This window comes from Microcebus murinus, chromosome 16 (assembly GCF_040939455.1).
Source record: "Microcebus murinus isolate Inina chromosome 16, M.murinus_Inina_mat1.0, whole genome shotgun sequence".
Taxonomy (NCBI): domain Eukaryota; kingdom Metazoa; phylum Chordata; class Mammalia; order Primates; family Cheirogaleidae; genus Microcebus; species Microcebus murinus.
Window position 1 is genome coordinate 1,646,987 of NC_134119.1, and position 27,807 is coordinate 1,674,793.

The 27,807-nt window shown below is 56.3% G+C and overlaps 1 protein-coding gene across 1 annotated transcript in view; it reads left to right on the top strand.

The window, feature by feature from the left end:
* The first annotated feature begins 1,082 nt into the window (after positions 1-1,082).
* The window catches only part of TAF4 (TATA-box binding protein associated factor 4), an 83,451-nt gene continuing 56,726 nt past the window's right edge, over positions 1,083-27,807 (top strand). Inside the window, exon 1 of the mRNA XM_020281829.2 lies at positions 1,083-2,419. Within this exon, the coding sequence (XP_020137418.2) occupies positions 1,114-2,419 (1,306 nt within the window). The 5' untranslated portion in view covers positions 1,083-1,113. The remainder of the gene's footprint in view (positions 2,420-27,807) is intronic.

Sequence of the window (27,807 nt, forward strand, 5' to 3'; positions counted from 1 at the left end):
GCCGAGAGCCACCGCGCCCTCAGCGGGGACGGCCGGGGGCCTCGCGTGGGGCGGGGGTCCGGGACAAGCATTTTTCCTCTCTGGAAACCGTTTCTGGGCTTTTACGGAAAAGTGGGAGAAAAGAAAACCCCTAGAAATGTCTAATAACGCTACCTTTTGGTAAAAAACAAAGAACCGCCCGGGAAGAGGGCGCTGGGACTTTTAACCGAAACGCTCCCGTCTCTAAGGTGCTGCTAAGCATGGCTGCGGATAATCCACTCCCACCAACCTCCAAAACAGTAAATTAAGCGCAGAAAGCTACTTCAGGCGTTCCGGCCTCGCACGCGGGGACCCACTTCGCGCCCGGGGGGCACCGTCCTCTTCCCCGGCGGCGCGTCGGGCGCCCTCGTCGGAGCAGCCGCTGAGGGGACGGCCGCGCGGCCCTCGGACCCAAGATGGACGGCGAGCCTGCGGGCGGCCTCCACTGCGGGCGAGGCGAGGCGGCCGAGCGCGCGGCCCTCCCCGCCGCCCGCCAGTTCTCCCGGCCCGGAGCGCGGAGGTCCAGCGCCCGTCCGGCTCCTCCGCGCGCCTCCCGGCCCAGCACAGCGCTCCCGACCCGCAGGCGGCGTCCCCAGGGCGGCCTCGCGCCGCCGCCGCCATCGCCACCGCGCACAGCGGCCTGGCCGGCCACGACGCCGCCCGGCGCCCCGTCAGCCGCCGCAGCCATTTTGGAGCGGGGCAGACAAAGGGCCGGGCCCGCCGCCGCCCTTTGCGGCCCCAGCACGGCCCGGCGCGACTCCCGCCCGCCCGTCCGTCCGTCCCCGCGCCCGCCAGCCCCGCTACCCGGGCCCCGCACCCCAGTCCCCGCCGCCGCGACGTCCCGGCCGCCCGCCCGCGCCCGGCACTAGCGCTCGCAGCCATTGGCCGCGCCTTTTAAGCGCGCGCTGCAGCCAATGGGCGGCGCCGGCGGTCCGCGCCTGCGCACGGCGCCTCGCCCCGCCCCGCCGGCCGCGCGCCCCCGCCCCCGCCGGCCGCGCGCCGCCCCCCGCCCGCCCCGCGCCCGCCCCGCGCGGCGCCTCCTCCTCGCCCAGGCGCGCTCGGCCGAGCGGCGGCGGCGGCGGCCGAGGAAAAAAGATGGCGGCGGGCTCGGATCTGCTGGACGAGGTCTTCTTCAACAGCGAGGTGGACGAGAAAGTGGTGAGCGACCTGGTGGGCTCGCTCGAGTCGCAGCTGGCGGCCAGCGCGGCCCACCACCACCACCTGGCGCCGCGCACGCCCGAGGTGCGGGCCGCGGCCGCCGGCGCGCTCGGGAACCATGTTGTGAGCGGCAGCCCGGCCGGAGCCGCGGGCGCCGGGGCGGCCGCCCCCGCCGAGGGCGCGCCCGGAGCGGCGCCGGAGCCGCCCCCCGCAGGTAGAGCGCGGCCGGGGGGCGGGGGGCCGCGGCGCCCGCGCCCCCGCTCACCGCGCCGCCCCCTTGTCCCCGCAGGGCCCGCGCCGCCCGCCGCGAAGCTGAGGCCGCCGCCCGAGGGCAGCGCGGGGGCCTGCGCCCCGGGGCCCGCCGCCGCCGCGGGGCCCGAGCCCGCCGCCGGCCCCGCCAAGCCCGCCGGCCCCGCCGCGCTGGCCGCCCGCGCCGGCCCGGGCCCCGGCCCCGGCCCCGGCCCCGGCAAGCCCGCCGGCCCCGGCGCCGCGCAAACTTTGAATGGGAGCGCCGCGCTGCTGAACTCGCACCACGCCGCCGCACCTGCTGTCAGCCTGGTCAACAACGGGCCCGCGCCGCCGCCGCTGCCCAAGCCCGCCGCCCCCGGCACTGTCATCCAGACGCCCCCCTTCCTGGGCGCCGCCGCGCCCCCCGCGCCCGCCGCGCCCTCGCCCCCCGCCGCCCCCGCGCCCGCGCCCCCCGCGCCGCCCCCCGCCCCTGCGCCCCTGGCCCGGCCGCCCGGCCACCCGCCCGGACCCCCGGCCGCCGCCCCCGCCGCGCCGCCCGCCGCGGCCCAGAACGGGGGCAGCGCCGCGGCCGCCCCCGCCCCCGCCCCGGCCGCCGGGGGCCCCGCAGGGGGCAGCGGCCAGCCCGGGCCCGGCGCGCCCGCCGCGCCGCCCGCGCCGGGGGTCAAGGCCGAGTCGCCCAAGACCGTGGTGCAGGCGGCGCCCCCGCCGGCGCAGACCCTGGCGGCCGGCGGCCCGGCCAGCAGCGCGGCCGGCATGATCCTCGGGCCAACTATGCAAGGGGCGCTGCCCGGCCCCGCCGTCCCGCCGCCCGCCCCCGGGACCCCCACGGGGCTGCCCAAAGGCGCGGCGGGCGCCGCGACCCAGAGCCTGCCCCGCACGCCCGCGGCCACCACCGGCGGGATCCGAGCCACGCTGACGCCCACCGTGCTGGCCCCGCGCCTGCCGCAGCCGCCGCAGAACCCGACCAACATCCAGAACTTCCAGCTGCCCCCAGGTGAGTGGACGCGGGGCGGAGGGAAGGGCGGGTCTGAGCCGCGCCAGCTGCCACTTCCAGGAAGTTCTCAGCCGCTGAAAGGCTAAGGTCATCTGTCCCGCAGGCCCTGTGTCCGGGCGGGCGGGCGGGCGGGCGGGGTGGGGGCGCAGCCTCTGCCCCGTGTGAGTGAGTGAGCGAGCGAGTGGGTGTGAGTGGTGCGTGCGTCTGTCCTCCCTGCCCCTGACATCCTGGCTGGCTGTCGTGTGTCTTGGTCCTGGTCTGCATTTCAAAGTTGCTCCACCAGGGACTCTTTCTTGAGTGGGTCCCCTCCTGCTCCTGCCCAGTGTGGGCTCCACACCCCCCAGAGCGTCCTGGGAGCAGGTGTGTGCTCTACAGAGTTCAGGGCTGTGCCGGGGTCTGCTGCTTCTCCAGTGCTGGAGCTGGCCGCCAGCAGTGTGGGCTGCCCTGCCTAGTTTCTGCAGTTAGAGGTGTGGTCTGTGTCCTCACTGGGTTCCCTGCTCCCGTGTGACCCTGGGCTAGGGATCTCCCCTTGTGCAGGTGAGGTCACTGCACGGTGATGCCCCTCCTTGAGACGTCCCTGCTGCCACCTGGCAGGCAGAGATGTCAGGCTCAGCCTGGGAGAGCCCCAGCAGGCAGCCTAGCTGAACACCCTGCTCTGGAGCAGTGTGTCAGCACCTTGTGTCTCACGGTCCTTTCAGTGCAGTGTCAGTGTCTAAAGGAACACCCAGTGACTTTTGTCGTTGCTTTCCGGGGGCGGCTGTCAGTCCCTGTCTGCTCCATGCGGGGTTCTTGGGGTGGTCCAGGTGATGCCTGGTGACACCGGAGCCCAGCACATTCACAGCTGGTGCTCTGGACTCAGAAACCACTTTAGCCCCGGCAGTTTTCACACTCCGGTCTAGTCTGTCATCTCTGGGGTTCCTTAGGGCCCCTCAGGCTTGATGAGAAAGATTCCTTGCTGGGCACTTGCCTGCCGGCCTGCTTTTGTTTGGGGATCCTCTGGCGGGGGAGCGTCCTACCTTCGCTGTCCCTCCGCCCAGCCTCCCTGGATGGCAGTGCAGAGCTCCTCCCTGGTCCGTAGTAGCGGTTGTAGCAGCGCCGCGGTGGCAGCAGTAGTAGGAACAGCAAGGCAAGCACCGGTCCTTCCCTCGTCCCCTCCTGCTTTCTGGAGAGAGCTGCTGGCCGCTTTGGAAGTATTGCAGCGTCTTCGGAAGTGAAAGCTTTTGCTGTCAAGGCGTGTGAAGTTCAGGGCTGGCGGTCAGGCTCTGCGGGGGTAGGGCCAGAGCCAGGGACTCCACCGCCAGGAACAGTGTGTGTGGGGTGGCCGCCGGGGCCTCCACGCTCTGGGGAGGAAGAGGGGATGCGAAGCTACCCAAGAGGTGCCGAGATGCTCCTCATGACAAACTTTGGGGGCACCGAGCAGTGTGCAGGGGTGTTTTATCGAAGGCTCTGTTTGATTCATTTTGTGTATTTTTGACCTTCTAGTGGAAAACGTGGCTGGTCTTTAGTGATGTTTTAAAAAGGCGCTTCATGGTTGAAGTCCATTATGTGAAATATCATGATACTTTTTATTTAGTTATGAATTAATATCTGTCCAGTGGTCCTGTGTATTTTGTGATGAACTTTCCTCAGCCAGATGTGCCCGTGCTGCCCCGTCATGGTCTGAAGCCTGGCGCCTGGCGCACCGTTAGGTGGTGACAGGACTGGGCGTGGGAAGTCGGGTGCGTTCCCGTGCTCTGAGCCTCTGCGTGGGTAAAGCCCCGTCCCTTTTTCCGTCTGGGGAGCAGGAGGAAGAAGGGGTTGGAAAAGGGCATCTTCACCATCTTTGTCATGAGTGAGCCTGGGACCCACTTCTGTCCTGTTTCCAGGTTAGTTTTAGGGTCAGCTGTATCTGACTAGGGGATAACTTGAAAGGCATCTGTAGAAGTTGGTTCTTTGCATGAGTTCTCATGAGTCTGCGTCAGTCCACATGTATGTGAGAGCAGAGAGCAGCTCATGGGGACATTTGGGTGACAGTGCTGAGAGCGGTGCTTTCTGGAAAATAAAAGATTTACATCTGTCTCTTCATGTCTCCCTTCACTTGATCTGCCGATTAGGAACTCTGACTAATTAGGTTATTTATTTTAATAACAGTCAAATCAGAAAAGTAAGGTTAAAGCTACTACCAATGCTCCAAGCCTCAGTCCTTTAGTGTAACTTAAGTTTATAAATCAGAATGGCAAATTATAGGTATTCTGGTTGCCTCTTACAACTGATCCATGAGAGAATAATAAATTCTTCTAGCTGATGTTTCCTTTTCATGGAAATCTTTCACAATAAAAGTGTTTAGGACAAAGGTAGAAGTGACTCTTGCTTGGCTAACAACTCGTTTTTTGTTACAAGTCAGCGGAGCTGGGAGGTGGGGGGGGGGCTGCGCCCAGGCTGCACGTAGGTGTCAAGTGGAGTGGCAGGTGGGTGGCAATTGGACTGAGTGTGGAAGGGCCTCCCCCAGGGCCTTCCCTTTGTGGAGGTGGGGGGAGGGATGAGGGAGGCTTCACCCTGAAGTCCTCCCGGCCAAGTCCCAGGCCTTGAGTGCGTTTCATCCCCCTAGCTCACCGCATGCTGCATTTGATTTTAGCAAACTGTCTTGATACTCTTTGTCAGGATGGTTTCATAAGGGACATTTATGTTAACGTAATTGTTATTAGCTGGCGTGAGGTGCCACAGTCTGAATTTCATTCACAGTGAGAAAAACGAGAAAACACAGGTCTTTTAGCAAGACTGTTGTTGCCAATGCAGTTGTCCCCAGAGCACCGAAAGGCACTAGCTGGTTGTGTGCAGCTGGGGAAGGCTGTAACGTCGAAGTCATATTGTGATTATAGCTGAAAGAAGAACACAGTGACGTGACACCAAAATTAGTATCCATGCAAGTGGTTTTGAAAGATCTCTTTGGATAGGTAAGTTACGTTGAAGATGCTCCTTTCTAAAGGTTATCGTTTGCCTCGGCAAGTTGGCGTTTCCTGCAGTACGTCTCTGTTCATTCGGCTTTTGTGCAGAATCTACTCTCCTGTTGCTCTGCTTTGGCTGAAGTGTAGATCCCCATGCGGGACAGAACCCTTGCCTCGCCACGGGCCTAAATGCCTTGGCCAGGGACTGCTTGCATGCTGCTTATTTTAAAAGGAACACTGCCAGTGTTAATATGTGTGTGAGGACAGGCACCTAGGGCGCTGGTTCCCATCCATGGTGAACCGTGTTGTTTGTTTATGGGAGAGGGGGAGGGTCCACTAGTGGCTGGTTGCACTTTGGGGCTGGGGTGGTCCCAGGCTGCGGGGCGCAGTGTGGAAGGCCTGACGCTTGATGCTGTGGGAGTTTGAAATTCTGCTAGCTAACTTTGGCAGCAAGTACTTTGGCATAAGGGACATTCTTAAAAGTGTAGATTTTGTTACTTGAGGGCACTATTGCCGTTTGATCTGGGAGGGAGCCTCGGTTTCCCTGGCTATCAGGTGGGATTGACCATTTTTTGAAGAATGTGAAATTCTGTCAGGTTGCGTGGTGCACACAGCTGTCAAGTAGCGTTTATCATTCATGCACTTTCCCAGTCCATTACATTTTCCACTCTTCTTAAAACATTGTATTGCTATAGAGAAGCAAACTTTTTTAAGGACAGCTTTATTCAAATCAAAACCATATCCAGATTGGATGTTTTCTCAGTGACTGAGGCATTTGGTATGGTAGCTGACTGGTTCTGTGAGTTGCCACAGGTGGGTCGCTCTGGGGTAGTCACCACCCACCTGCTGACATGGGGGAGTGGGCCTGGGTGGGGGGGCTTGATTTAGGTCACAGGCCCCAACCCAGTTTTCCTTTTTTGTTTTTTTGAGACAGAGTCTCACTCTGCTGCCTGGGCTAGAGTGCCATGGCGTCCTAGCTCACAGCAACCTCAAACTCCTGGGGTCAAGCGATCCTCCTGCTTCAGCCTCCTGAGTAGCTGGGACTACAGGCATGTGCCACCATGCCCGGCTAATTTTTTCTGTATGTATTTTTAGTTGGCCAATTAATTTCTTTGTATTTTTAGTAGAGACGGGGGTCTCGCTCTTGCTCAGGCTGGTTTCGAACTTCTGACTTTGAGTGATCCTCCCGCCTCGGCCTCTCAGAGTGCTAGGATGACAGGCGTGAGCCACTGCGCCCAGCCCAGTTTTCCACTTGATATACACTCGTAACAATGATATTTGAAAAGAACAAAGAAAAGTAACTTTGGGGGAGCTGTTCAAGGACAGTGCCCGTCAGCTCTGCTGCTGGACAGAGGCAGCCGGTTGTGCCTTTCCGTCTGCCCTGTGGGGGTCGGGGGCAGGTAGCTACTTCTGCCCCTCTGCCTGGCATCCCTCCCGGCTTGTCACCATTGCCTTTGGGACACACAGGGTCATCTTGGTGACTGCAGTTGGGAGGGACCTCGAGTATCTTCGGGTGTCTCACGGTTTAGCGACAGCCAGGAAATGGTCCTGCCACTCTCCAGGAGCTTCTGTTCTCACCGTTCTTGTGCCCTAACGAGTAGGGTCTGCCTCACGCGGTTAACGTAGAGGACCTGGAAAGTCATCTTCTGTTCTCACTGCTCTTGTGCCCTAACGAGTAGGGTCTGCCTCACGCGGTTAACGTAGAGGACCTGGAAAGTCATCTTCTGTTCTCACTGCTCTTGTGCCCTAGCGAGTAGGGTCTGCCTCACGCGGTTAACGTAGAGGACCTGGAAAGTCGTCTTCTGTTCTCACTGTTCTTGTGCCCTAACGAGTAGGGTCTGCCTCACGCGGTTAACGTAGAGGACCTGGAAAGTCATCTTCTGTTCTCACCGCTCTTGTGCCCTAGCGAGTAGGGTCTGCCTCACGCGGTTAACGTAGAGGACCTGGAAAGTCGTCTTCTGTTCTCACTGCTCTTGTGCCCTAACGAGTAGGGTCTGCCTCACGCGGTTAACGTAGAGGACCTGGAAAGTCATCTTCTGTTCTCACTGTTCTTGTGCCCTAACGAGTAGGGTCTGCCTCACGCGGTTAACGTAGAGGACCTGGAAAGTCATCTTCTGTTCTCACTGCTCTTGTGCCCTAACGAGTAGGGTCTGCCTCACGCGGTTAACGTAGAGGACCTGGAAAGTCGTCTTCTGTTCAAGCTCACATACTCCTGTGTGAACGCCGTCCACGAGCACAAGGAAGGCGCCTAGGAAGTGTGGTGTCCTGGTCCACCTAGGTGGTTGGTGAGTGTGAGCGGGGAAGCTGGCCCTGCTCCTCCGAGGGCAACGGGCAGAGCCACCCTGGCTCCCAGAACGGGTGCTGGGCTCCCAGCTGTGTTGTGAGGAGTTGCCCTTAACATCCGCACAGGGTGTCCAAGAGGGGGTGTCCGATCAGAGCATCGCTGGCCCAGCGCGGCAGGGCAGCAGTGGGGCATGCTCTACTTCCTTGAGGTCAAAGTAAAATCAAGGTAGTTCCTGGTAGGCTTCCAAAGTCTTTTTCCGTGTATGCACGTGAGCTGGCTTCCATTTACGTGATAGATTCGAAGAAGGCTTTTATAAATAGCTGGCTACATGTGAGTTGATCAAAACATAATTAACTGTTTTTGAAAATCTTGAAGCAGAGATTTAGAAGGGCTCTGGAGAAACTTGCCTGAGATGTGGCCCATTTGCATAGTTCTCAGGAGCACTTTTGCTTTTCCTGTGTTAATGCCGAGCAGATAATCTCCAGCTTCTGGGAGATCGCTGGCTCGGCTCTCACCTGTGGAGCTTGTTTTAGGCTGCAGATCGGCAGCCTTTTACTTAATCAGGCCTTTGATATAATAAGACAGTTAAGTTAAAAAAAAAAAAAGGCAAGGGGAGTGTTTTGCTGTGGGACCTTCTTTTCTAGGTGTTGTTCACCTGGCTGCTTCTTGGACTAAGCTTGCAGGTGGGCCTGAGGCTGGGCGGCCTTGTGGCATCGTCAGCTGCAGGTGTGCGTGCAGCTGTTTACAGAATTTCCTACTGAGAGAGTTGCTCTTTGACATTGCTGTGAAGTAGATCGAGTACTGTAAAGTTATGCTTGAAAATGGGGTGCATTGTATTTCCCTGGTTGGGCTTTGAATTAGAAAGCTTTGAATTAGAATTTTTGACTTTTACATATTCTTGAATGTTTGCACCAAGGAATTAAAACTTTTAAAAAACAAAGAGATACATTGTCCACGATGAGGCCCCGCTCACCCCTTCAGAGAAGGTGCATAGACTCCTGCCCTGTTTGTCCCTGAACTGTCTGAGGCTTCTGTGGCTCGGGCCGCCCTCCACCACCTGGTGTGTGGGAGCGGATGGAGGTCCGGCCGACCCGCACTCCCTCGGTGCGCCACGCGGCGCAGCGGGATCGTCTTGTGGGAGTTGCGTGGCAGTTTGGGGAAGTCTGTGAGCCCAGAGTGCGCGCCTCTGTAGCTCTGTGGGTCTCTGAAGCTAAGTCCTTAGCATTTTTGTCTGTCCTCCCTGGGAGTTTGGTGGGGCCTGTCTGTCTCCTCACTGGGCACCAGAGGGACACGCGGCCATGAGGAAGGTGCACGCTGCTGCTTTCGCCTCCCAAACTTGTGAGAGCCGTGTGACCAGGTAGGGGAGTGTCAGGGTGGGGTGGTGTTGGGGCACTTGGACCCCAGAGGGGCCATTTCCAAGTGAGTGCCCACTACAGAGGTCAGGAGACCCCTAAACGATTTTCTTGTGGACTTAGGTTCTAGAATGAGGGCCCAGCAGTCAGAAGGTCTGTAGCTCCCACGGGAATTGTTTTGGGGGTGGGAGGTCTGAGTGGGCACAGCTTGGACAGAGCGGAACACCAGGGCCGGGGAGCCCTCCTCCCGTGCTGGTGCAGCCCCTGCACACCCCAGGCTAGCCGAGGCTTCTGGGGCCGGGGTGTGCCGCGAGCGCTTTGGGGGAGGAGGCGCTGCAGGTGGGGAGGCCGGCGCCCCGCTCTGCAGGGGCGGGAGGTGGGGGGCTGCCTTTTTTCTAACTTCGTGCTGAAGTGCCGGGACAACGGCCTGTGAGAAGTCCTTAAAAGAACTTTTATGTCTTTTGCGTCTTTCATGGAGGAGCTTTGCCTCCGTGGTTTCACATGAGCCGTTCGCGACCGTGAGACGGAGCCGTGCCAAGCGTTTGCCAGTGTCGCGGCCGCGTCAAAAAGCTGTGAGTCCTGAGTCTGCAGTGTCACGGCAGCAGCGTGAGGGGTGGGTAGGAAGCAGCCCGATGGACTCCTTAATGCAACTGTAGGTACTGTAAAGTTGTTCGCCACTTGACTTGTTGTCTAACCTGACTTTCTAACTTGTTTTCTGGCTATCAAATTAGTTGATATTCATGATAGGAAGTTTGGAAAGTAAAGAAAACTGTGAAGAAGAAAATAGTCACTTGTAAAATTGCACCTGGCCCAGACAGTTGACATTTCGGGGTATGTCCCTTCAGCCTGTGTTTGATGCAGGTCTGTTTCCGTATTTCTGATTTTTACGAAATCAGGACCATCCTATGATCCTGCATGTGTGTGCTGTGCCTCGTCCTGCGCTGTCCTGTGCACGTGTCACTCCTCACTCCCAGGCCTCCCAGGCGCCAGTGTCAGTAACAGGCCCTGCACCAGGGTGCTGGGCTGGCGTCCGACGTGTTGAACATCTTCCAGGCTTTGATACAAACTCTTACACCAGTTTACTAGTTTAAAAACATTGCCAAAATATGACTTTTTAGAGATCAATACCATTCTAAAGGAAATTTTATTTGGTTTTAAGTTGCATTTCTTTGACTAAGTGATTTGGTTCACTTGGATGCTGGCTGTGTATTCTCTGCTGCGACCTATTTGCATGAGTGCGTCCTAGGGGCACGTGTTGGGCCAACCAGGAAGACTGATGTGGGTGCCAGGGGTCCTGCCTGGGGGTCCCAGGAGACAGCCCTGCTCCCGTGGTACCTTCGTAGTTAATAGGAAACAGAGCAGCAGGCGTTTCTGATTGTGTAGGTGCCGGGGGCTGGGAAGGGTGGTCAGGGAAGGCCTTTCCGAGGAGGCTGAGGGGCGAGAAGGGAGTTAGCCACCTGCAGCCTGGCACTGGTGTCCGGGGGGAGGAAGGAGCAGGTGCAGGGGCCCTGCAGATCAGAAGGACATTCCTGGAGCCAGGGGCAGAGGAAAGGATGGGAGGCAGTGCCGGGTCACGGAGCCATTGTATCGCAGGGCTGCAGGGAGTGTGAATTTAATCCAGGTGCCTCAGTGGCTGGAAGCCATTGGGGGTTTTAAACAAGGCGGCAGCAGAATCTGAGTCGTGTTTTGAGGTCACTTTTGCATCTGCGGACTGTGGCTTGCAGGGGCCGGGTGGTGGCGAGGTGTGAGTGTCCTCGCAGGCCTTGCTGATGGGCTCAGGGGAGGGCGAGGGCCTGGCAGGGTGGGTGGAGACGGGGACTGGAGCGCCCCCTCCCTGGATGGAGCGCGTGGGGTGTCAGGTTTGAGATGCCATTCCTGAGGGGAGCGTTGGGGGTAGTTGGGTGTAAGCTCAGGGAGCAGTCAGCATAGGTCAGAGGTCAGCATTTGGGAGTCTGGCATTGATGCCACTCACGGTCACGGCCAGGCCCCGTGGAGTGAGAAGCGCCACGGAAGGCTGCCCCCCGCGAGCTCTGGCGCTTCAGAGGCCTAGAAGGAGTGGCCAGGGAGAAGCAGGCGCTGGGGAGGGTGCGGCTGGCCACTGTGCTGGGGGCCGGTGGGTGAGGGTACGGCGGCCTGGGTGTCGGAGCCTGCAGGAGGGTCCCCGGACAGAGAGCCACTGCTCCAGGGGGAAGGCAGACGTGGCGCAGCGAGGCCGAGAGCCTTCCGTGGCACGAGAACGTTTGTCGTCCAGCTCGCCTGCCCCTCCTGGCCTCTGCTTTCTTTCTTGGGCAAGGCTCAGGGTGGCGGTCGTCGCTCTTCCCCTGGCCGTTTACTTGGGGCTCTCGGGGCCATTTCTGCTCTCGCGTGTGCGGTCCTGGCCCTCCCACCACGTGTTGGCGTGAGTCACAGGCTGTGATCGCTGGAGCTGGACGGTCCCGCGCAGAGACTCTCCTCCGTGAGGGTGTGGAGGCTCGTGGAAGCAAATGGCTTTTCAGAGACCTCGAGGGGGCCTGGAACTTGGGGTGCCTGCCACTCCTTCCTGCAGTAGTGCCTCAAAGACACTGGAAATGGGTCAGTTTGGAACACACGTACTTGAAACACCTGAGCTCAGGGACCAGGCGTTTAAAGAGAAACAACGAAGAATGAGATGTTTTGAGTCTGCGTGGTGTGAGGCCGGCTGATGCCCAGAGATGATGGTGCAGCCTGTTTGTTAGAGACCCGGGTATACGCGGGGCCTTTCCAGCCGCTGGCTGGGCTTGTGGGTCGCAGTGAGGTGTGCCTTGTGGTCTGGCCTTTCAGAATCACCTGATGGTCCTGCGGGCTCTGTTCTGCCCAAGCATTGGGTCCCCCCACTGTGTGGCTTGCTGCCGCCTCCAGGGCCGCCTGATCCACCTGGCAGAACCCTGTCTCCATCAGGTCTGGCTGTCTTGCCTGCCAATGGGCAGCAAGTGGTCAGGAGGCTCCTCCTGGTCTGCAGGCTCCGGCCCTGAAGTGGCATGGTCCCTTCTCTGGTTCAGCTGAGAGAGCTTGGTGGCTGTCTATGCCTGTCTGTAGAGAGTGCCAGGTGCTGCAGCTCTTGCCCGGCGAGGAGGGGTGCTGGTGGATGGCCAGCAGGCCCCAGCACGTGTCCTAGCAGTATGGTTGGTTGGTCAGTCAACAAAAGTTAATGCAGCCCACCTTCAGATCAGCCCCTGTCCACAGCACTGAGGGGACCATCCCCAAGCCCAGCCTCAGAGACTCAAGTGGAGATGTGTCTAGCCTGAGAGGCACCCAAAAACAGAGGAGGGTGGTCCCACCTTCAGTTCTGGAGTCAGGCCCTCAGGTAGTGCCTAGTCTGTGCTTTCTAGACTTCTCAGCCACAGAGCCCCTTGTCCAGATGAGAGTGCCATGGAGTGAGAGTCCGGGGGTGGGCAATGGGAGCATGCAGCACCCAAAAGCCTGTCAGCGTCCTGGGAGGACGTGAGCTGGAGTGCCAGGACTGTGCCAAGGTCACCTGCAGTCACTGTGATGAGTGCCTGGCTGGGCTCTGCAGTGCTTGAGCAAACGTCCACACTAAGTTCCTTGGCTGTCCAGTCCATAACTCATGGCACCAAATGTGATGATCTTATCAGACAAAGGCAGCAGGGAAAATGCCGGGGTGTCCAAAACTGAACACAACAGATGAAATGCTTATTTTCAGAAATTCCATTAGGGAGTGGCAGTGCCAAAGGGCCTGCTCTCCAGCCTGGGACCGCCAGAGCCCTGGCAGGGCAAGGGCTGCCACCTGCCTTGGGCCACATGTCTCCTGTTTCCAGGCCCGACTCTCTGAGTTTGGAAGCTGAAAGGAGAAAGAAGGCCACCTCCTGCTAGACAGGACCAAGGGTGGACAGCTTAGAGGCAACAAGCAAGTGCCAGTGAGGGACAAGGGGTGGCGAGGGAGTCCTGTGGGACATGGAGTAGCAGGTGTCATTTGTGGGATGTGCAGTATTGGGTGCCATTTGTGGGATGTGGAGTAGCGGGTGTCATTTGTGGGATGTGAAGTATTGGGTGTCATTTGTGGGATGTGAAGTATTGGGTGTCATTTGTGGGACATGTAGTAGCGGGTGTCATTTGTGGGATGTGGAGTAGTGGGTGTCATTTGTGGGACCTGGAGTAGCAGGTGTCATTTGTGGGACATGTAGTAGTGGGTGTCATTTGTGGGATGTGGAGTAGCGGGTGTCATTTGTGGGACCTGGAGTAGCGGGTGTCATTTGTGGGACATGTAGTAGCGGGTGTCATTTGTGGGACGTGGAGTAGCGGGTGTCATTTGTGGGACATGCAATAGTGGGTATCATTTGTGGAGTAATGGGTGTCATTTGTGGGACATGCAGTAGTGGGGCTCAAGTGAGGGCTGTGGCCTGGCCTGCAGTCCTCCTCATCTGCTGATAGTGGCCCTTGTCCCGGATCCTTTTGCTCATCACTGAAGACACAGCTGGGACTGGGCAGGGTGTGATGTGTCCCACTCGGCTGCCAGGAGCTGTGTGTCTCTCTTGGCCACGAGGCTCCAGTGGGGTGCTGGACTGAGGGCCACAGGTGCTCACCTGGAGCCCTTGTCGGTGGGGTGGGTTTCTGTGGGTGTACTTGGCGCTCTCTACCAGGGTCTCGGCGGCCAAGCAGGAGCACCTGGCCACTCTGGCCCCCTTGGCAGCAGGTATGGCCTTGGCGTGGCCACAGGCCTGGGTATGAGTCAGATAGTCTCCTGGCGGCATGGTCCATCCACCACGTGGATAGGCTGGGATTTTGGAAGCTCATTAATTGGCATTAATTGGGATGGGAGGATGTGGCCGGATACAGGGTGTATTTAGATCATAAGTGCATAGAATTGAATCAGTCACGGTCTTTGGTCCCTGTGCGGGCTGCTTCATTTAGTCACTTCCACAGTTCTGCAAGCACCTGCACCCCACCCCTGTGGAATTGCCAGGACCCCACCAGCATCCCAGAGGCCTCCTGAGCCTGCACCCTCCCTGTCCCCTACCTGCCCCCCGTGGCCATGCCTGCCCCTGGGTCTCCATTGCTCATTGCCTCTTCCTAACAGACATGCTTCATTTCACTGTAGTTTTGTAAACAGATTCCAGGCTGTGGGCAATTGTTTGGGACTTTTGCTGCTCAGACGTTTGTACTGCCTTTTCCTTGTCGCTGGTTGCGGGGTTCATCTCTGTGGCTGTGTGATGTCATGTTGTGTGAAGACGCCAGTTGGGGCCTCTGGCACAGGGAAAGTGTCCTGGCCCCCACAGGCTGCTTCTCACTGCAGGGGAAGGTTGGGGAGCCCTGGAGACATGAACCTGAAATTCAGAGCATGAGCCAGGTGGGGCGTCCTGGGAGGTTGGTGGGGAGGTGTGTTCACCTGGCGTGTGCAGGCACAGGGCAGCAATGCAGGACTGTCTGGGACTTCCTGGCGCTAGCGGTGGTGCAGGGACCGTGGGATCAGAGGTGTCTGGAGGTTGTGGGGGAGGACCCAGGGTGTCCTGGGGGGTGGGCTCCATCTGGAGGAGGGGGCCAGACGGGCCATTATTGAATGGCAGGTGGGGACGTGACTGGGGTTCAGACCCTGTGTGGCTCAGAAGGGGAACAGAAGGTGGGAAGGGGGTCAGGGGATAGTTTCTTTTCAGTTTGTCTTTTAAGGAGAGAATTTGCAGCGGTATTCTCCAGTAGGAGTAGAATGTGGGCCACGTGTATAATTTACAATTTCAAGTAGCATGTTAAAGCGTACAAAGAGATGGGGGAGTTAATTTCAATAGTATATTTTATGTCAGCCACCAGATCTAAGGTATCACCGTTCCAGAGAGTCATGGTGCACTGAACCTCCCCTTCCCTTGGGCCAAGTCTCAGGGAGGCCCCTGTGTCTGCCACTCACGGCCAGCTCAGGCTGCACTGTGTCCCCGAGCCTGGTGGCCTTGCTGGGGGGCCACATGAGGGTGGGATGCTTGCCTGGAGGCTCCAGGAAGCTGGTGGAAGGCCGGACACAGGTGAGGGCATTCCTAGGACAGCTGGCCCCCAGCGTACTGTTCTTTCCAGGGGTTTGTGGCCATTTGGGGGCTGGACAGGGAGGCCCATGACCTTGGTTGTCCAGGGAGAGGTGGTGGCCAGCCAGGATAGAACCCATCCCCTGGGGCAGGCTCCTTGAGGGCGGGGTCTGGCTGTGCTCCCGTGTCTCCACTGCCCAGGACCTGCTGAAATACTTGGGGGCCAAGCCAGTGATGGTCACGGGGGACGGGTGGGCAAGAAAGTGGGGCCACGGAGAGGCAGTGGCCTTGAGAGGCGTGGGCCCATTGTGTGGAGGAGATGCCACAGCAGGTGGCCAGGTCCCTCAGGGGAGGGGTTCTGGGGACAAGAGCTGCCTCTCTGGCCATGGAGGCTATGGCAGGGCGGCGTGGCCTCAGTGTAGCTGGCCTCTTGGCTGAGGGAGGCCAAGTCCCTGCCAGGGCCCAGCCCCCTCCTGCAGGGGTGAGGGCTGTGCCTGGGTGGGCAGCCTGGGGCCAGTTGAGGGCGTGGACAGGGGAGAAGCCCATGGCTGGAGGTTGGCAGGGCGTGTCTGGACCTGGTGGCAGATGGGGCTTGCCTGTGTGGTGGCCCTGGGGTGCGGTGGGTGCTGTTGTCATCGGCCATGGGCCATGTGGCCTGAGCACCGCGGAGCAGCCCCGACCAGGCATGGCCCTGTTATCCCTGCAGGCCGCCCTTGCCCCAGAGGTCCCGGGATGGTGGCCCTGCTGGGACCTGCCCTGCTGCCGTCCCCTTGGATGCTCAGGTCACCTGGGCTGAGGTCCATTTCTGGCATTATTTCTGTGGCCATTTCCTCCCTTTCTGAAATTCCTTTTAACTTTTTGAGAGGATTTTCTTGTTTTCAGACCCCTGCTTTGGGGCAAAAACACTTTCTTTTCAGCTCTGAGTTGCTTGGGGGGAGGGCACCCTGCCTGGTGGCCCTGCCACATCCCTGGCACCCAGGGCGGTGTTGCCCATGGCAGGGACAGGCCCGCCTGAGCTCGGGGCAGGTGCAGGGGCTGCCACCCTGTGTCCCTCATCTTTGGGTGGCCGGTGGGGGGTGCTGATGGTCTCTTGGGGCCAGCATGTGTTCTGTTTCCTTACTTCCTCCTCCTGCCTGGAGCCCGTGCAACAGGGCTGGCCTCCCCGGACTCTGGGTCTGTGGCAGCAGCCTTGCCGGTCCTCCTACTGGCGCCTGTGGCCCGCTCGGAGCTGCTGCCCCTCCCACGTGTGTGTGTTGGACTCTCACCCTTCGGTCGCTTTCTGTGGGTCTCTGGCCTCGTGAACATCTTTGCTCTGGGTCTTGCAGGGGAGGGGATGGGTGGGAGGATGGGGGAGAGGACAGGGTGCAGTGGCAGCCGGTTACCCAGAGGCCCGTTCTTAGGGCTTGAGGGTACCTGCTATCCCCAAGTCCTGGCACAGGCAGGTGTGTGGTGTCTTAGGAAGTCGTCAGAGAGCTGCCTCCCAGATAGACGGGCCTGGGGTGGGCCGTGCCCTGGCCAGGTACAGACTTCGGGGAGAGGGAGGGGGTTCTGGGGTTTGTGACAAGTGTGAGCGCTGGGCCACAGAGTTAGGGACAGGACATGGGTGGGGAGTGGGAGGCTGAGCCTCTCCCTCTGTGTGTTTGCCCCCAGCGGGCAGGTGCACAGCTTCCCTTGGAGGCTCTGTGTGCATCTCTGGCCATGTGCAGCCTCGTTCTGTGCACTCACGGAACCGAGTTTGTCGGGTGCCCTCAGTGAGTAGCTGCTGCTCAAGCGCTGACAGTCACAGTGGCTTCCTGTCCCGGGGCATGCTCTCCAGCCAGGGCAGGCTTGAGCAGGTGCACCTTGACAGGTGTGGTTCCAGCCAAAAGTTCTTAAGGCACCACTTTATGCCGAGCACCGTGGAGTGGCGCTGGCCCTGGTGTGGCATCAGTCTTTGCCGTGGTGGTGTCGGTGAGCCTGTCTGCACGAGGAAGCTGAAGCCGTGCTATCCGGGGCCACAGCTGGCTCGTGGGCTGCGCTAGAGCCCAGGCTCTGGAGCCTGTGCTGTGCCCCCGCCTCACTTAGGGCTGACCGCAGTGGCCGGCCCACTGGAAAGTTGAGGTGCTTGATGGGCAGCTGGCCCGAGGGTCGGAGCTGGGCAGGCACAGAGGCGAGGGGTGTTTGGGCAGCGAGGGAGTGGGGTGTGGTCGGGGCAGACTTAGGGACGGGGCAGGTGCTGGATTTAGACCAAAAGCCGTGCAGGGGAGTTCAGACTGACTCTGTAGGCAGTGGGAGCCACGGACGGTTATGGAGAGGAAGAATGAGATGGCTGCTTGGTCTGATGATGCCGGAGCAGAGACCAGAAGCAGGGCAGGTGTTGCTGGGCAGGAGTGTTCTGTGCCCTCTGGGTGCCGGGTGGTGCCACCCACGCTCGCCTGTGGGGCAGATGTTTTGGGTCCATCTGAGACAGGGCACTGAGACTCACGTAGGTGCTCAGCCCAGGGCTGCCGCTTGTGGGGCCTGTGGACCCATTGGGATGGAGGGTCTGTCGGGGCCATAGGGGAGGACGTGGCAGGTGGGCGTGGGCACCGCTGTGTCAGAAGCAGCAGCCGCCATGGCAGTTAGAAAGTGCAGGTGGGAGAGCAGGCGGCAGAGCAGGCGGCACTACAGCTTGGGGCTGCGAGAGGTGAGCATGCTCACAGAGGCGTCGGGGGGGGGGCCTTGGAACGTGAGACGGGGGGCGTACTGCCCAAGTGGGGGGACCTTTGCTGGGAGCAGGGTAGGGCCCACCCTGGGGGCAGGCGGAGGGGCCCAGCTAGGACCTGCTGGCCAGCGCAGAGCTATAGGGCGAGTCCAGCTCAGGCGCTGCAGGTGGCTCTGGCTGTCGCTGTCCTGGTTGAGTGGCTCTGGAGGGTCCAGGTGGGCATGTCCCCTCCGGCTCAGCTCTGACACGGCAGTTCCTCGTGCCCCTCCATGTGTATCCAGGGAACCCTTGGGTGTCCCCGTGGGTCTCCCGTGCCAAGGAATCACCCTGGACGTCCCCATGACCAGGCACAGCGCTGAACCAGACCCTGCTCAGCTCTGCGCCCGGCTCAGCACTGCACCCAGTTCAGCACTGCGCCTGGTTGTGGGGACATTCAGGGTGATTTTGATACTTGATTTCTTCCACACACCACTCGATTAGGAAGGTGCCCTCCCCGTGTCAGGGCTGCTGGTGGCGGACAGTGAGTGTGGAGCCAGTCACTTTGGGGAAGGGGTGGCCCCGTGAGGGTGTGGGGGAGCAGGCCTGGGAGGGAGGGGTGAGGGGGCTTCCGGGGCAGGATCGGCTGTGAGTCAGATGCTGGCTACCCGGGCAGCCCCATGTTCAGATGCCCTAGGGGGGTGGATTCCTGGTGCTGGTGTCATAAAAATAGACCTCTGGCTTCTGCGATCGTGCCCTTTTTGGTGTGATTGAAATTTGATAGCGCACGTTTATATCCTATCATGTTCTCGCCACGGACACCAGCAGTCGCTTTTCCTCCGGCAGAGCCTGGCTGGTTCTGAAGCAGATTGAGCCCCCGGGGGCTGGACGGCATGGGCCGCCGCATGGCACAGGGGGAGGGTGGACGAGTGCGCTGTCCTGGGCGGGTGTCTCTTCTGTCAGGGCTCACTCCCATTTCTGCCTGGTTATTACAAGTGGGGTGGGGCCCTAATGCTTCTGCAAGAAGCCACCGGAGACGTTCTGTGTGGCACGTGGCGAGGGCTTGTCTTTCTGCCCTGAACTTCCCTTCCAGTGTCCCTTCCGAGTGTTGGCTCCCTGTCTGGAGGGGACGCGGTGAGGCAGTCACAGTGGGGCTTGTGTGTGTGGCCTGGTGCATGAGCTGACCGCGTCTCTGCTGTGCCGGAGCGGATGAGCATTCCTCGGCTTCAGGAGAAGTCCGTGCTCCAGCGCTGCTTAATCAGACGTTGCTGTGACTGTTTCAGAGCAGGGTGTTTCTCGAAGGCTGGCGGTGCAGGGCTTCGGCGCGCTGGGGGAGTGGTCTCGCGGGTGGGCAGGGGCCTGGCTGGTCTGGGGTTGTGAACGCTGGCCACCAGAGCCCACGTTAGTAAAACCGTCCAACACAGTGACGCTCAGGTTGCCGTTCTAGAAAGAACTGTAGAACAGCATGATAGTAGAAAAACTGTAACGGTGCTTTTTATGACCTTGACTTAGGAATAGATTTCCTAGAACACAGATAGCATTGAACCACAAAGGGAGAGATCCATTAACTGGACTTCAAAATTAAAAGAAACTTTTGCTAGTTGACAGGTATGTTAAAATGAAAAGACAAGGCATGGACTGGGGGAAAATACTTATATCTAACACAGAACTTGCATCCAGCTTGCATAAAGAACTTTTACAACTCAATAATAAGATGACAAACAACTGTGAAAAATGGGCAAAAGGTTTGAATAGACACAAAAAAGATATACAGATGGCCGGGAAGCATCTGAGAAGGTGCTCACATCAATCAAAACCCCAGTGGCCACTATAGCCGATCACACTCCCACTCGCAGTGGCCGGAATTAACCGGTGGACCATCCCGCGCATCACTGGGTGTGGAGTTCTGGGGACCCTCAGCACTGCCTCGGGGGACACCTGGTTAGGAGAATAAACGCAAAAGGGTAACGTTGATGTGCCAGCCCAGGCAGTTCCACCCCCAGGGCAGTGAGGGCTTCCCTGCAGGACTTGTGTGGGAACGTCTGCAGCGTGATTTCCAGCGGCCGCGTGACTGCATTTATGTGGAATTCTCCAACAGCTAAACTGTGACGATAGTGGCTGCCCAGACCAGGGTGATTGCAGCGTGGCTGGCATCGGGGACTTTTTCAGTGGATGGAAATGTTTTAAATCTTGATTGTGCCAGTGGTTACACAATTGTGTGCATCTGTCCAAACTTAACAGATTGCACACTTAAAATGGGTGAATTTTATTTTATGTGAACTACGTTTTGTTAAAGCTGTGCAGAAAAAGTTCACGGTGCCTATTTCTCTTCCTGTCTCTGTGCTGTGTGATGTTGCAGGAGAAAGGAAGGTGGCCGTAGTTGGGTTTGCGTGATAATTCGTGTCCACTGCCTGTCTGCTAGGACAGGGTGCTGCAGAGCAGGGGCTGGGACTGGCCTCAGTGGGCTTGTTTGAAACAGTTTCATGAACTGCCTGCTAGATGGGATACTGGCTACAAACCTCACTTTTCTTATTTTTAAAATAGATCATTTGGAAGTCTTTGCGCAGGAGGAAGGAGAACTTATCAGTTGTGAGGTTCTTGCTGCTCCCGCAGGGCACACGTGTGAGCAGGTACGGGCCGGGTGCCTGCGTGTGCCCTGGAGTCAGTCCCACGTCCCCGTCCTGGCGGGAGCGTCCGTCTCGTCCGAATTGGAGTGCGTGTCTTGGGCTCGCTGTGCCCGGGAGGCCACCGTTCAGGGGCAGCCGTTACTAAGCTGCAGCTTATGTGGCCCTGCGCTTACAAGCAGCGGGGATGACACTGGCTTTTAAATGGTTATTTCCTTTCTGAGTAACTGATGCACGCTCATCCTGGGAAATTTGATAAAGACAAAAACGTATGGAAAAGATGTATGTGCTCATCTGTATTCTTGTCACCAGGAGAGAATTGCAGAACTGAGACCATTTGACTCATTGTTCCTGATTTTAAAACTTCCTGGGCTCCTCAGCATTCCGTGCAGCTGAGCGAGCGTTCATTCATGCATTCCACAGCGCGCGTCCGCCCCAGCAGGGATGCGGTGGTCGGGGAAGGTGCCTGTTCTGGAGCTGGCACCAACCAGTGTCCAGCTGCCCCAGCTCCACAAAGACCAGGAATCGGCCAGGGCAGGGGGGCAGGTGGGCAGGGCAGGCGTCTCCCAGGACGACAGGGACGAGCCTCCCAGACGGTGTGTGGTGGGTGGGGGCAGCTGTTGCCACGGGAGTGTCGGCGTGGCCTTGCAAGTCCCTTCCCTGAGTATGTCGTGAGACTGTCTCCCTACCTGAGGCTGCTGACGTGTTCACCTGTGCGTTCGTCTCCACCTCTGAGTCCTCTTTCCCTGCAGTCTGTGATCTGTCTGGGGTAACTTTCACGTGCCCCCCGAAGTGGCCACTTTTCCCACACCGCGGACTGACGCGTTGCGTTCGCTCCTTTCTGTCTCTGACGGCTCCCTGTGCCTGGCCCCATGCGCCTCTGTCCCAGGCCGGAAACAGACTTCTCCCACGGAACCTTGGGATGGCGTTTCGAGGAAAGTAGACTCTTAGAGACTGAGGCTGGGTGGAGGTGCTGGTCGCCCCGAAACGTCACCAGGTCTGGGTTCTGTTAGTGAAGGGGCATAAGCTCATGTTGGTATTTCCCATTCACTTTTTTCACGTAGCAAGCCCCTACCCGTAAATTATTTGAAATCATATTTGTATCTCTTCTCTTGCACAGAACAGCATAATATAACATAAACATGTTTACCTGCTCACTCGTCCTGCCTTGTACTTAAAATAGATTCAGAATTAAAACAGCACGGGAGTACGGCCTGAGGTTCCTGCGGTTCTTTGTCTCCAGTCCGCCGTGCGAGGGCGCCGGTCTGTGCTGTGCTCAAAACTCCCTTGAAGTAACCCTTTTCGTCTGTGTGGTCGTATTATCCGTTTGATACCCAGTTTAGTTTCATTTGTTTTGTTTTTAATTTTAGTTTCTATTTTTTTTTTTTTTTGCTTAATTTTATATTTCGAGTGTGTAAAACATTTGCATGGTTTAAAAGCTGAGTTTTTTAGAGCTTCCATCTCTGTTCATTCCTTCAATCTCTTTCCCCTCCCCTCGAGATCATTTTTTCATTTTCATTTTTATTAGTTTCTAGGCCATCCTTCCAGCGTTTCTTTTTGTAAAAATCAGCAAATATCTATGCACGCATAGATATTTTTTCCTCCTCTTTTATACCAAAAGTAGCATATACACTAGTTTTTACTTTTATTATTTTTTTCTTAACAATATAACCTGGAGATCATCATCTGGAGGCGTTTTATTTTAATTGAAAAACTTTCACTTTGATATGCAGTATACTCAGAGAAGAAATTACTTTGAATAGTGACATTTTCTGCATAATTCAAGCACTAAAACTTAAAAATTTGGAAGGAAATAGTTCAAAAATACATTAAATTTTCTCTGCCAAGGTAAAAAGCATACAATAAGCCTAAGTTAGCTACCTGTGCGAATGTTGGGCTGGAGATGGGGGGGTCGGTCCTGGGGAGGCCGGCGGGCGGCCCTGTCAGGTGCAGGCGGAGGATGGTGGTGACGGCTGCAGCGCCTGGGCTGGGATTCCTTCCTGGAGCCGTGTGCAAACCAAGCGCAGCCGCGCGCCACCTAACAACAGGGGCACAGGTGCGTCAGGGGCTCACATCCTTACAGGGTTCCGTCATGGAGTGCGCGTTCGCGGGCCTGGGTGGCGCAGCCCATTGGACACCGTGGCCACGCGGCGCTGCTCACCGCTGGCTGCGACCTGTGCACCTGGGGCTGTGCTGAGCGCCGCAGGCAGCCGTTACACGGTGGGAAGCGTCCGCGCGTCTGAACGTGGACAGCGCAGTGAACATGCGGTGTGAGTGACAGCACACGCACCTGGGCAGGGCGCTGCCCACGGGCTTGCGGGGCTGGAGCCGCTCTGCTGCGTCAGGGAGCGGGGGCGAGGGAGCGTGGCCTCGGGCGTCACTGCGCACTGCGGTGGACCTCGTGAGCACTCACTGCGTGCTTAGGCTGTGCTAAGCCGTGAAAAAATACTTTCTTCTGTAATAGATTTAGCTTACTGTAACTTCGTCATTAACTTTTCAGTTTAACTTTTTACCTTTCTCACTCATGACAACACTTAGCTTTAAACACAAACTCATTGTGCAGCTGTACAGAATGTTTTCTTTTTTTTTTTTGAGACAGAGTCTCACTTTATTGCCCAGGCTAGAGTGAGTGCCGTGGCGTCAGTCTAGCTAACAGCAACCTCAAACTCCTGGCTCAAGCAATCCTCTTGCCTCAGCCTCCCGAGTAGCTGGGACTACAGGCATTCGCCACCATGCCCGGCTAATTTTTTGTATATATATTAGTTGGCCAATTAATTTCTTTCTATTTATAGTAGAGATGGGGTCTCACTCTTGCTCAGGCTGGTTTCGAACTCCTGACCTCGAGCAATCCGCCTGCCTCGGCCTTCCAGAGAGCTAGGATTACAGGCGTGAGCCACCACGCCCGGCCAGAATGTTTTCTTTATATCCTTATTGGATAAAGTTTTTTCCTACTGTAATTTTTTTTACTTTTTAAACTTTTTTGTTAAAAATGAAGGCAAAAACACACACACCAGCCTAGGCCAGCACAGGGTCAGGATCATCAATGTCATTGTCTCCACCTGCACATCTGGTTCCCTGGAAGGTCGTCAGGGCTGTGACATGCGTGAGCTGTCACCTCCTATGAGCATGGTGCCTTCTCTGGCTACCTCCTGAGGATGTCTACGGTTAAGTGTTTTTTTTGTAATAATTAGAAGGAATACACTCCAAATTAACGATACAGTACGTAGCAGATACATAAACCAGCGCCAGTTGTTTGTCACGGTCGCCAGTGCTATGGACTGTGATAATTGTACATGCTGGGCTTTTTATGTGACTGGCGGCCCGGCAGGTGTGTTTACCCCAGAGCCCCACAGACGCGGGAGGAGCGCGTCGGGCCCTGATGCCGCGTCGGGCCGCGATGCCACGGGCAGTGGGACTTCTCAGCCCCACTGTGATCTCGGGGCCTGCCCCTGCGTGTGGTGTGACCTGCGTGGTGGCTGGGGTTGAGAGGGCGCTCCTTTAAATACGGGTGAGCGTGCGCTTTTTGGGGGGTGATTTGCATGCAGTGGAGCATGTCCACTGTAAGGCGGGTGCAGACCGTGTCCGCCCATTGCTGTCAAAATGCAGACGTTTCACTCGGCCCCGGAGGGTCTTCTCAGCCTGTCTCTCCCACCCTCGGGCCCAGACAGACGTTCCCTGGGCTGTCGCCGCCAGGGTTGACATGCCGGTCGGAGGCCCCGTGAACGAGGTCCGCGCACGTGTGCTCTGTTGCGTCCGGCTTCTCCCAGCGTGCTCTGAGATTTGTCCGTGCTGCTGCGTGTGTCGGTAGCAGTCTCCTGTTTTTGTGCCGAGTGGCTTCTGTGTTTGGACACGGCGTTTGCCCATTTGCCACCGACGGGCATTGGGGCTGCCTTGGGTTTTTGCTATTACGAGTAAAGCGTCTGCGAACACGTGTGTTCAAGTCTTTGTGTGAACATACGTGTGGAAGTTCGGTAGCTGTTAGGGGTGGCGTTGCCGAGTCACACGGAAGGTGTGGATCCGAGCGGCTGTGCTCAGGCTCTCGTCACTGCGAGTCCTGCTGCCCGTTCTTCCCCACACTTGCTGGGGTTGTCCCCGTGGGCGTGCGTTGCATCTTGTGGGTGTTTTTTTCCTTCTGGAAACAGGGTCTCGCTCTGCTGCCCTGACTGGAGTGCAGGGGTGCAGTCACAGCTCGCTGCAGCCTCCAGCTCCTGCCCCCAAGCAGTCCTCCTGCTTCCGCCTCCCAAAGTGCTGGGGCTGCAGGCATGAGCCACTGCACCTGTCCCCTCATTATGTTTATGTTTTTTTAAAGTCTGATGTATTCAGGCAAAGTTTACATAGAGCAAAGTGTGCCTTTTTAAGTATCATTCTTTGGGTTTCAGGGAACACAGTCTGGTCTCAGAATTGTTCCATAGGTCGGAGAATTCTCCACGTGCCCTGTCGTGAGCCCCCTCCACCCGTGTGCCTGGCACCCACAGACTGCTTCTGTCACTGTAATTTTGCCTTTTCTAGAACTTACACACATGAAATTATATAATAGTAGCCTTTTTGTCTGGCCCCTCTCAGCAGAATAGTTTTTAGCTTTATCCAAGTTGTTACACATATTGGTAGTTGGTTCCTTTTTATCCTTAAAGAGTCGTGTCCCATTGCATGGTGGGACTACAGTTTATCTCTTCACCGGTTGACGGATACTTGGGTGGTTTCCAGCTTCTGACTTTTGTCAACGGTGCTTCTGTGAACATTTCCTGCACATCTTTGTATGGATGTAAGTTTTCGTTTCTCCTGGGTAGATAACTAGGAGTGGGGTTGCTGCATAAGGTAAATGAATATTTAATTTTTTCAGAAACTGCCAAGCTGTTTTCCAAAGTGGCTGTACCATTTTGCATTCCTACCAGCAACGCACAATGGTTGTTTCACACCCTTGCTGAAAGTTGGTGTGGTCAGTCTTCTTAATTTTAGCCATTTTAATAGGTGTAATGCTGCCACATCACGGCCTTAGTGTGCATTTCTCTAATGACTAGTGGCACCGAACATCTTTTCATGTGTGTGTTTGCCATTTTCATATCTTTTGTGAAGTGTCTATTCAGATCTTTTGCCTGTGTTTTTAAAATTGGGTGGTTCTTTCTGTTATTAATTTGGTAAGAGTTTTCGAAATGTATTCCAGATACAAGTCCTTTTTGAGACAGAATAGTTTTATAAATATTTTCTTGGTCTGTGTTTGCCGTTCATTTACCTAACGTGTATTTTAAAGTGCAAATTTTCAATTTTAATGAAGCTAGTTTATCAGTTTCTTTCAGAATTCATGTTGCGTCTTATCAAAGAAATTTTTGCCTAACCTAAGGCACAAGGATTTTCTTCTAGAATTTTTATGGTTTTAGCTCTTCCTTGATCCAATTTAAGCTAACTCTGGGATAGTTAACTTAACCCCTGTAAGGCAGGGGTTGAGGTTTGTTTTTCCTAGGATACCCAGTTGTCCCAGCCCCGTGTATTGAAAAGACCTTCCTTCCCCACCGAGTTACCTGCCACCTTTATGGCCGTGCGTGTGAGGACCTCACCTCTGGACTGTGTTCCACCCCTCTGTCCATATGTCCATCCTCACACAGCGTGGCGCTGCTTGGCGCGCGTGGCTCTGTTAGAATAACTCTCTGGGTGCGAGTCCTCTGACTGTCCTCTTTCTCGGTGATGTTTGGGGCTGTTTTAGTCCTTTGCATTTTGTGTAAGTCCTAGAATCAGCTTGTCAATTTCTACAAAAAAGTCTTCTGACATCTTGCTTGGGATTGTATTGAATCTATCTATAGATCAGTTTTATGGTGATTGACATCCTAGCAATATTGGGTCTTTTGGTCCATAAGCACTGGGGACCTCTTTTGTGTATTTAGGTGTTTCAGAATTTCTGTCAGCGTTGCTTTATAGTTTTCAGTGTTTGTGTCCTTTACATGTTTTATTAAGTTTATCCTCAGATATTCATATTTTATGCCATTGACTATAGAAAAACCAAATTCTGCCAAAATATTTAAAGAGGCTTATTCTGAGCTGATATGAGTCACTGAGGCCCGGGGAGCAGACCCCCGGGAAGCCCTGAGTAAGTGGTGACCTCCCAGGCGGTCAGGTTACAGTCTGGTTTTATGCATTTCGGGGAGGCAGGGGTTACAGGCGAAATCAGAAATCAGTACATGGAAGGTGTATGTTGGTTTAGCTCAAAAAAGGCGGGATGTCTTGAAATAGGGGCTCACAAGTCATAGGTGGGTTTAGGGATTTTTAAAAATTGGCAATTGGTTGAGAGCGTTAAGGTTTGTCTAAAATCTGCAGTCAGCTTTTGTGACATTGCAGGCCTTTAAGGGAACAACAACAACAACACCAGAAAAAAATATGAAAAAGAAATATAAAAAAAAAATCTGGAGTCAGTAGGAGGGAATGCTTAAGTTAAGGGGGTCTGCTATCATGTGATGTCATGCCAGAGTCAGGTTGGAAAATAGCCACATTGTACTGGGTTCAAAAAGACTGGCTTTAATGAGATTTTATGGTTTGTGAAGTGTGACTCCCCAGACCCTTTAGAAAGGAATTTGAGCAAGACGAGGAAGGTCAGAGTTCAGTCCTTTCACTGTGTACATGGTACTTTTAAAATTTCCATTTCCAGCCTAGCGTGGTGGCTCATGTGTGTAATCCCAGTGACTTGGGAGGCTGAGGTGGGAGGATCACCTGAGGCCAGGAGTTTGACACCAGCCCAGGCAACTTAGCAAGACCTCATCTTAAAAAAAAGAAAAGAAAAGAAAAATTAGCTGAGCATGGTGGTGGTGCGTCTGTAGTCCCAGCTGTTCAGGAGGCTGAGGTGGGAGGATTGCTTAAGCCCAGGAGTTGGAGGCTCCAGTGAGCTGTGATTGCACCACTGCACTCTAGCACGGTGACAGAGCTGAGACTCTGTCTCTAAGAAATTAAAATCAAATTTCAATTTCTAATTATTTGTTGCTAGTATTTAGAAATATCACATTTAAAAATATTGACCTTATATTTTGTGACGTTGCTTAGCTCATGTATTAGTTGCTGTAGCTTTGTTTTGTAGAAGTCTTAGAATTATTTTTCAAAGACATTTACACTGTCTGCAATAAAGAGAAATTTACTTCTTTTTTTTTTCCAGTCTGGGCACATTTTATTTCTCGTTCTTGCATCATTGCACTGGCTACGGCCTCCAGTGTAACGTTGAATGGAAGTGGTGAGAAGGGACATTTTCACCTTGTATCTGATCTCGGGGAGGCATTCAGTCTTCCCCCATTAAATGTATGATGTCAGCTGTAGGTTTCTCATAGAGGCCCTTTATCAGGGTGAGGAATTTCCTCTGTCTTGGTCCGTTCGGGCTAGTATAACAAAAACACCATGGACTGGGAGGCTTGAAACCAGCAGAGACTCATTTCTCACAGTCCTGGAGGCTGGACGTGCAGGGTGAGGGTGGTGGTGAGGCCCTGGCTCACAGACGTCGGTGGTGAGGCCCTGGCTCACAGACGTCGTCTCCTGTCCGCACGTGGCCTGAGGGAGGGGCAAGGGAGCTCTCCGCGGCCTCTTTTATAAGGTC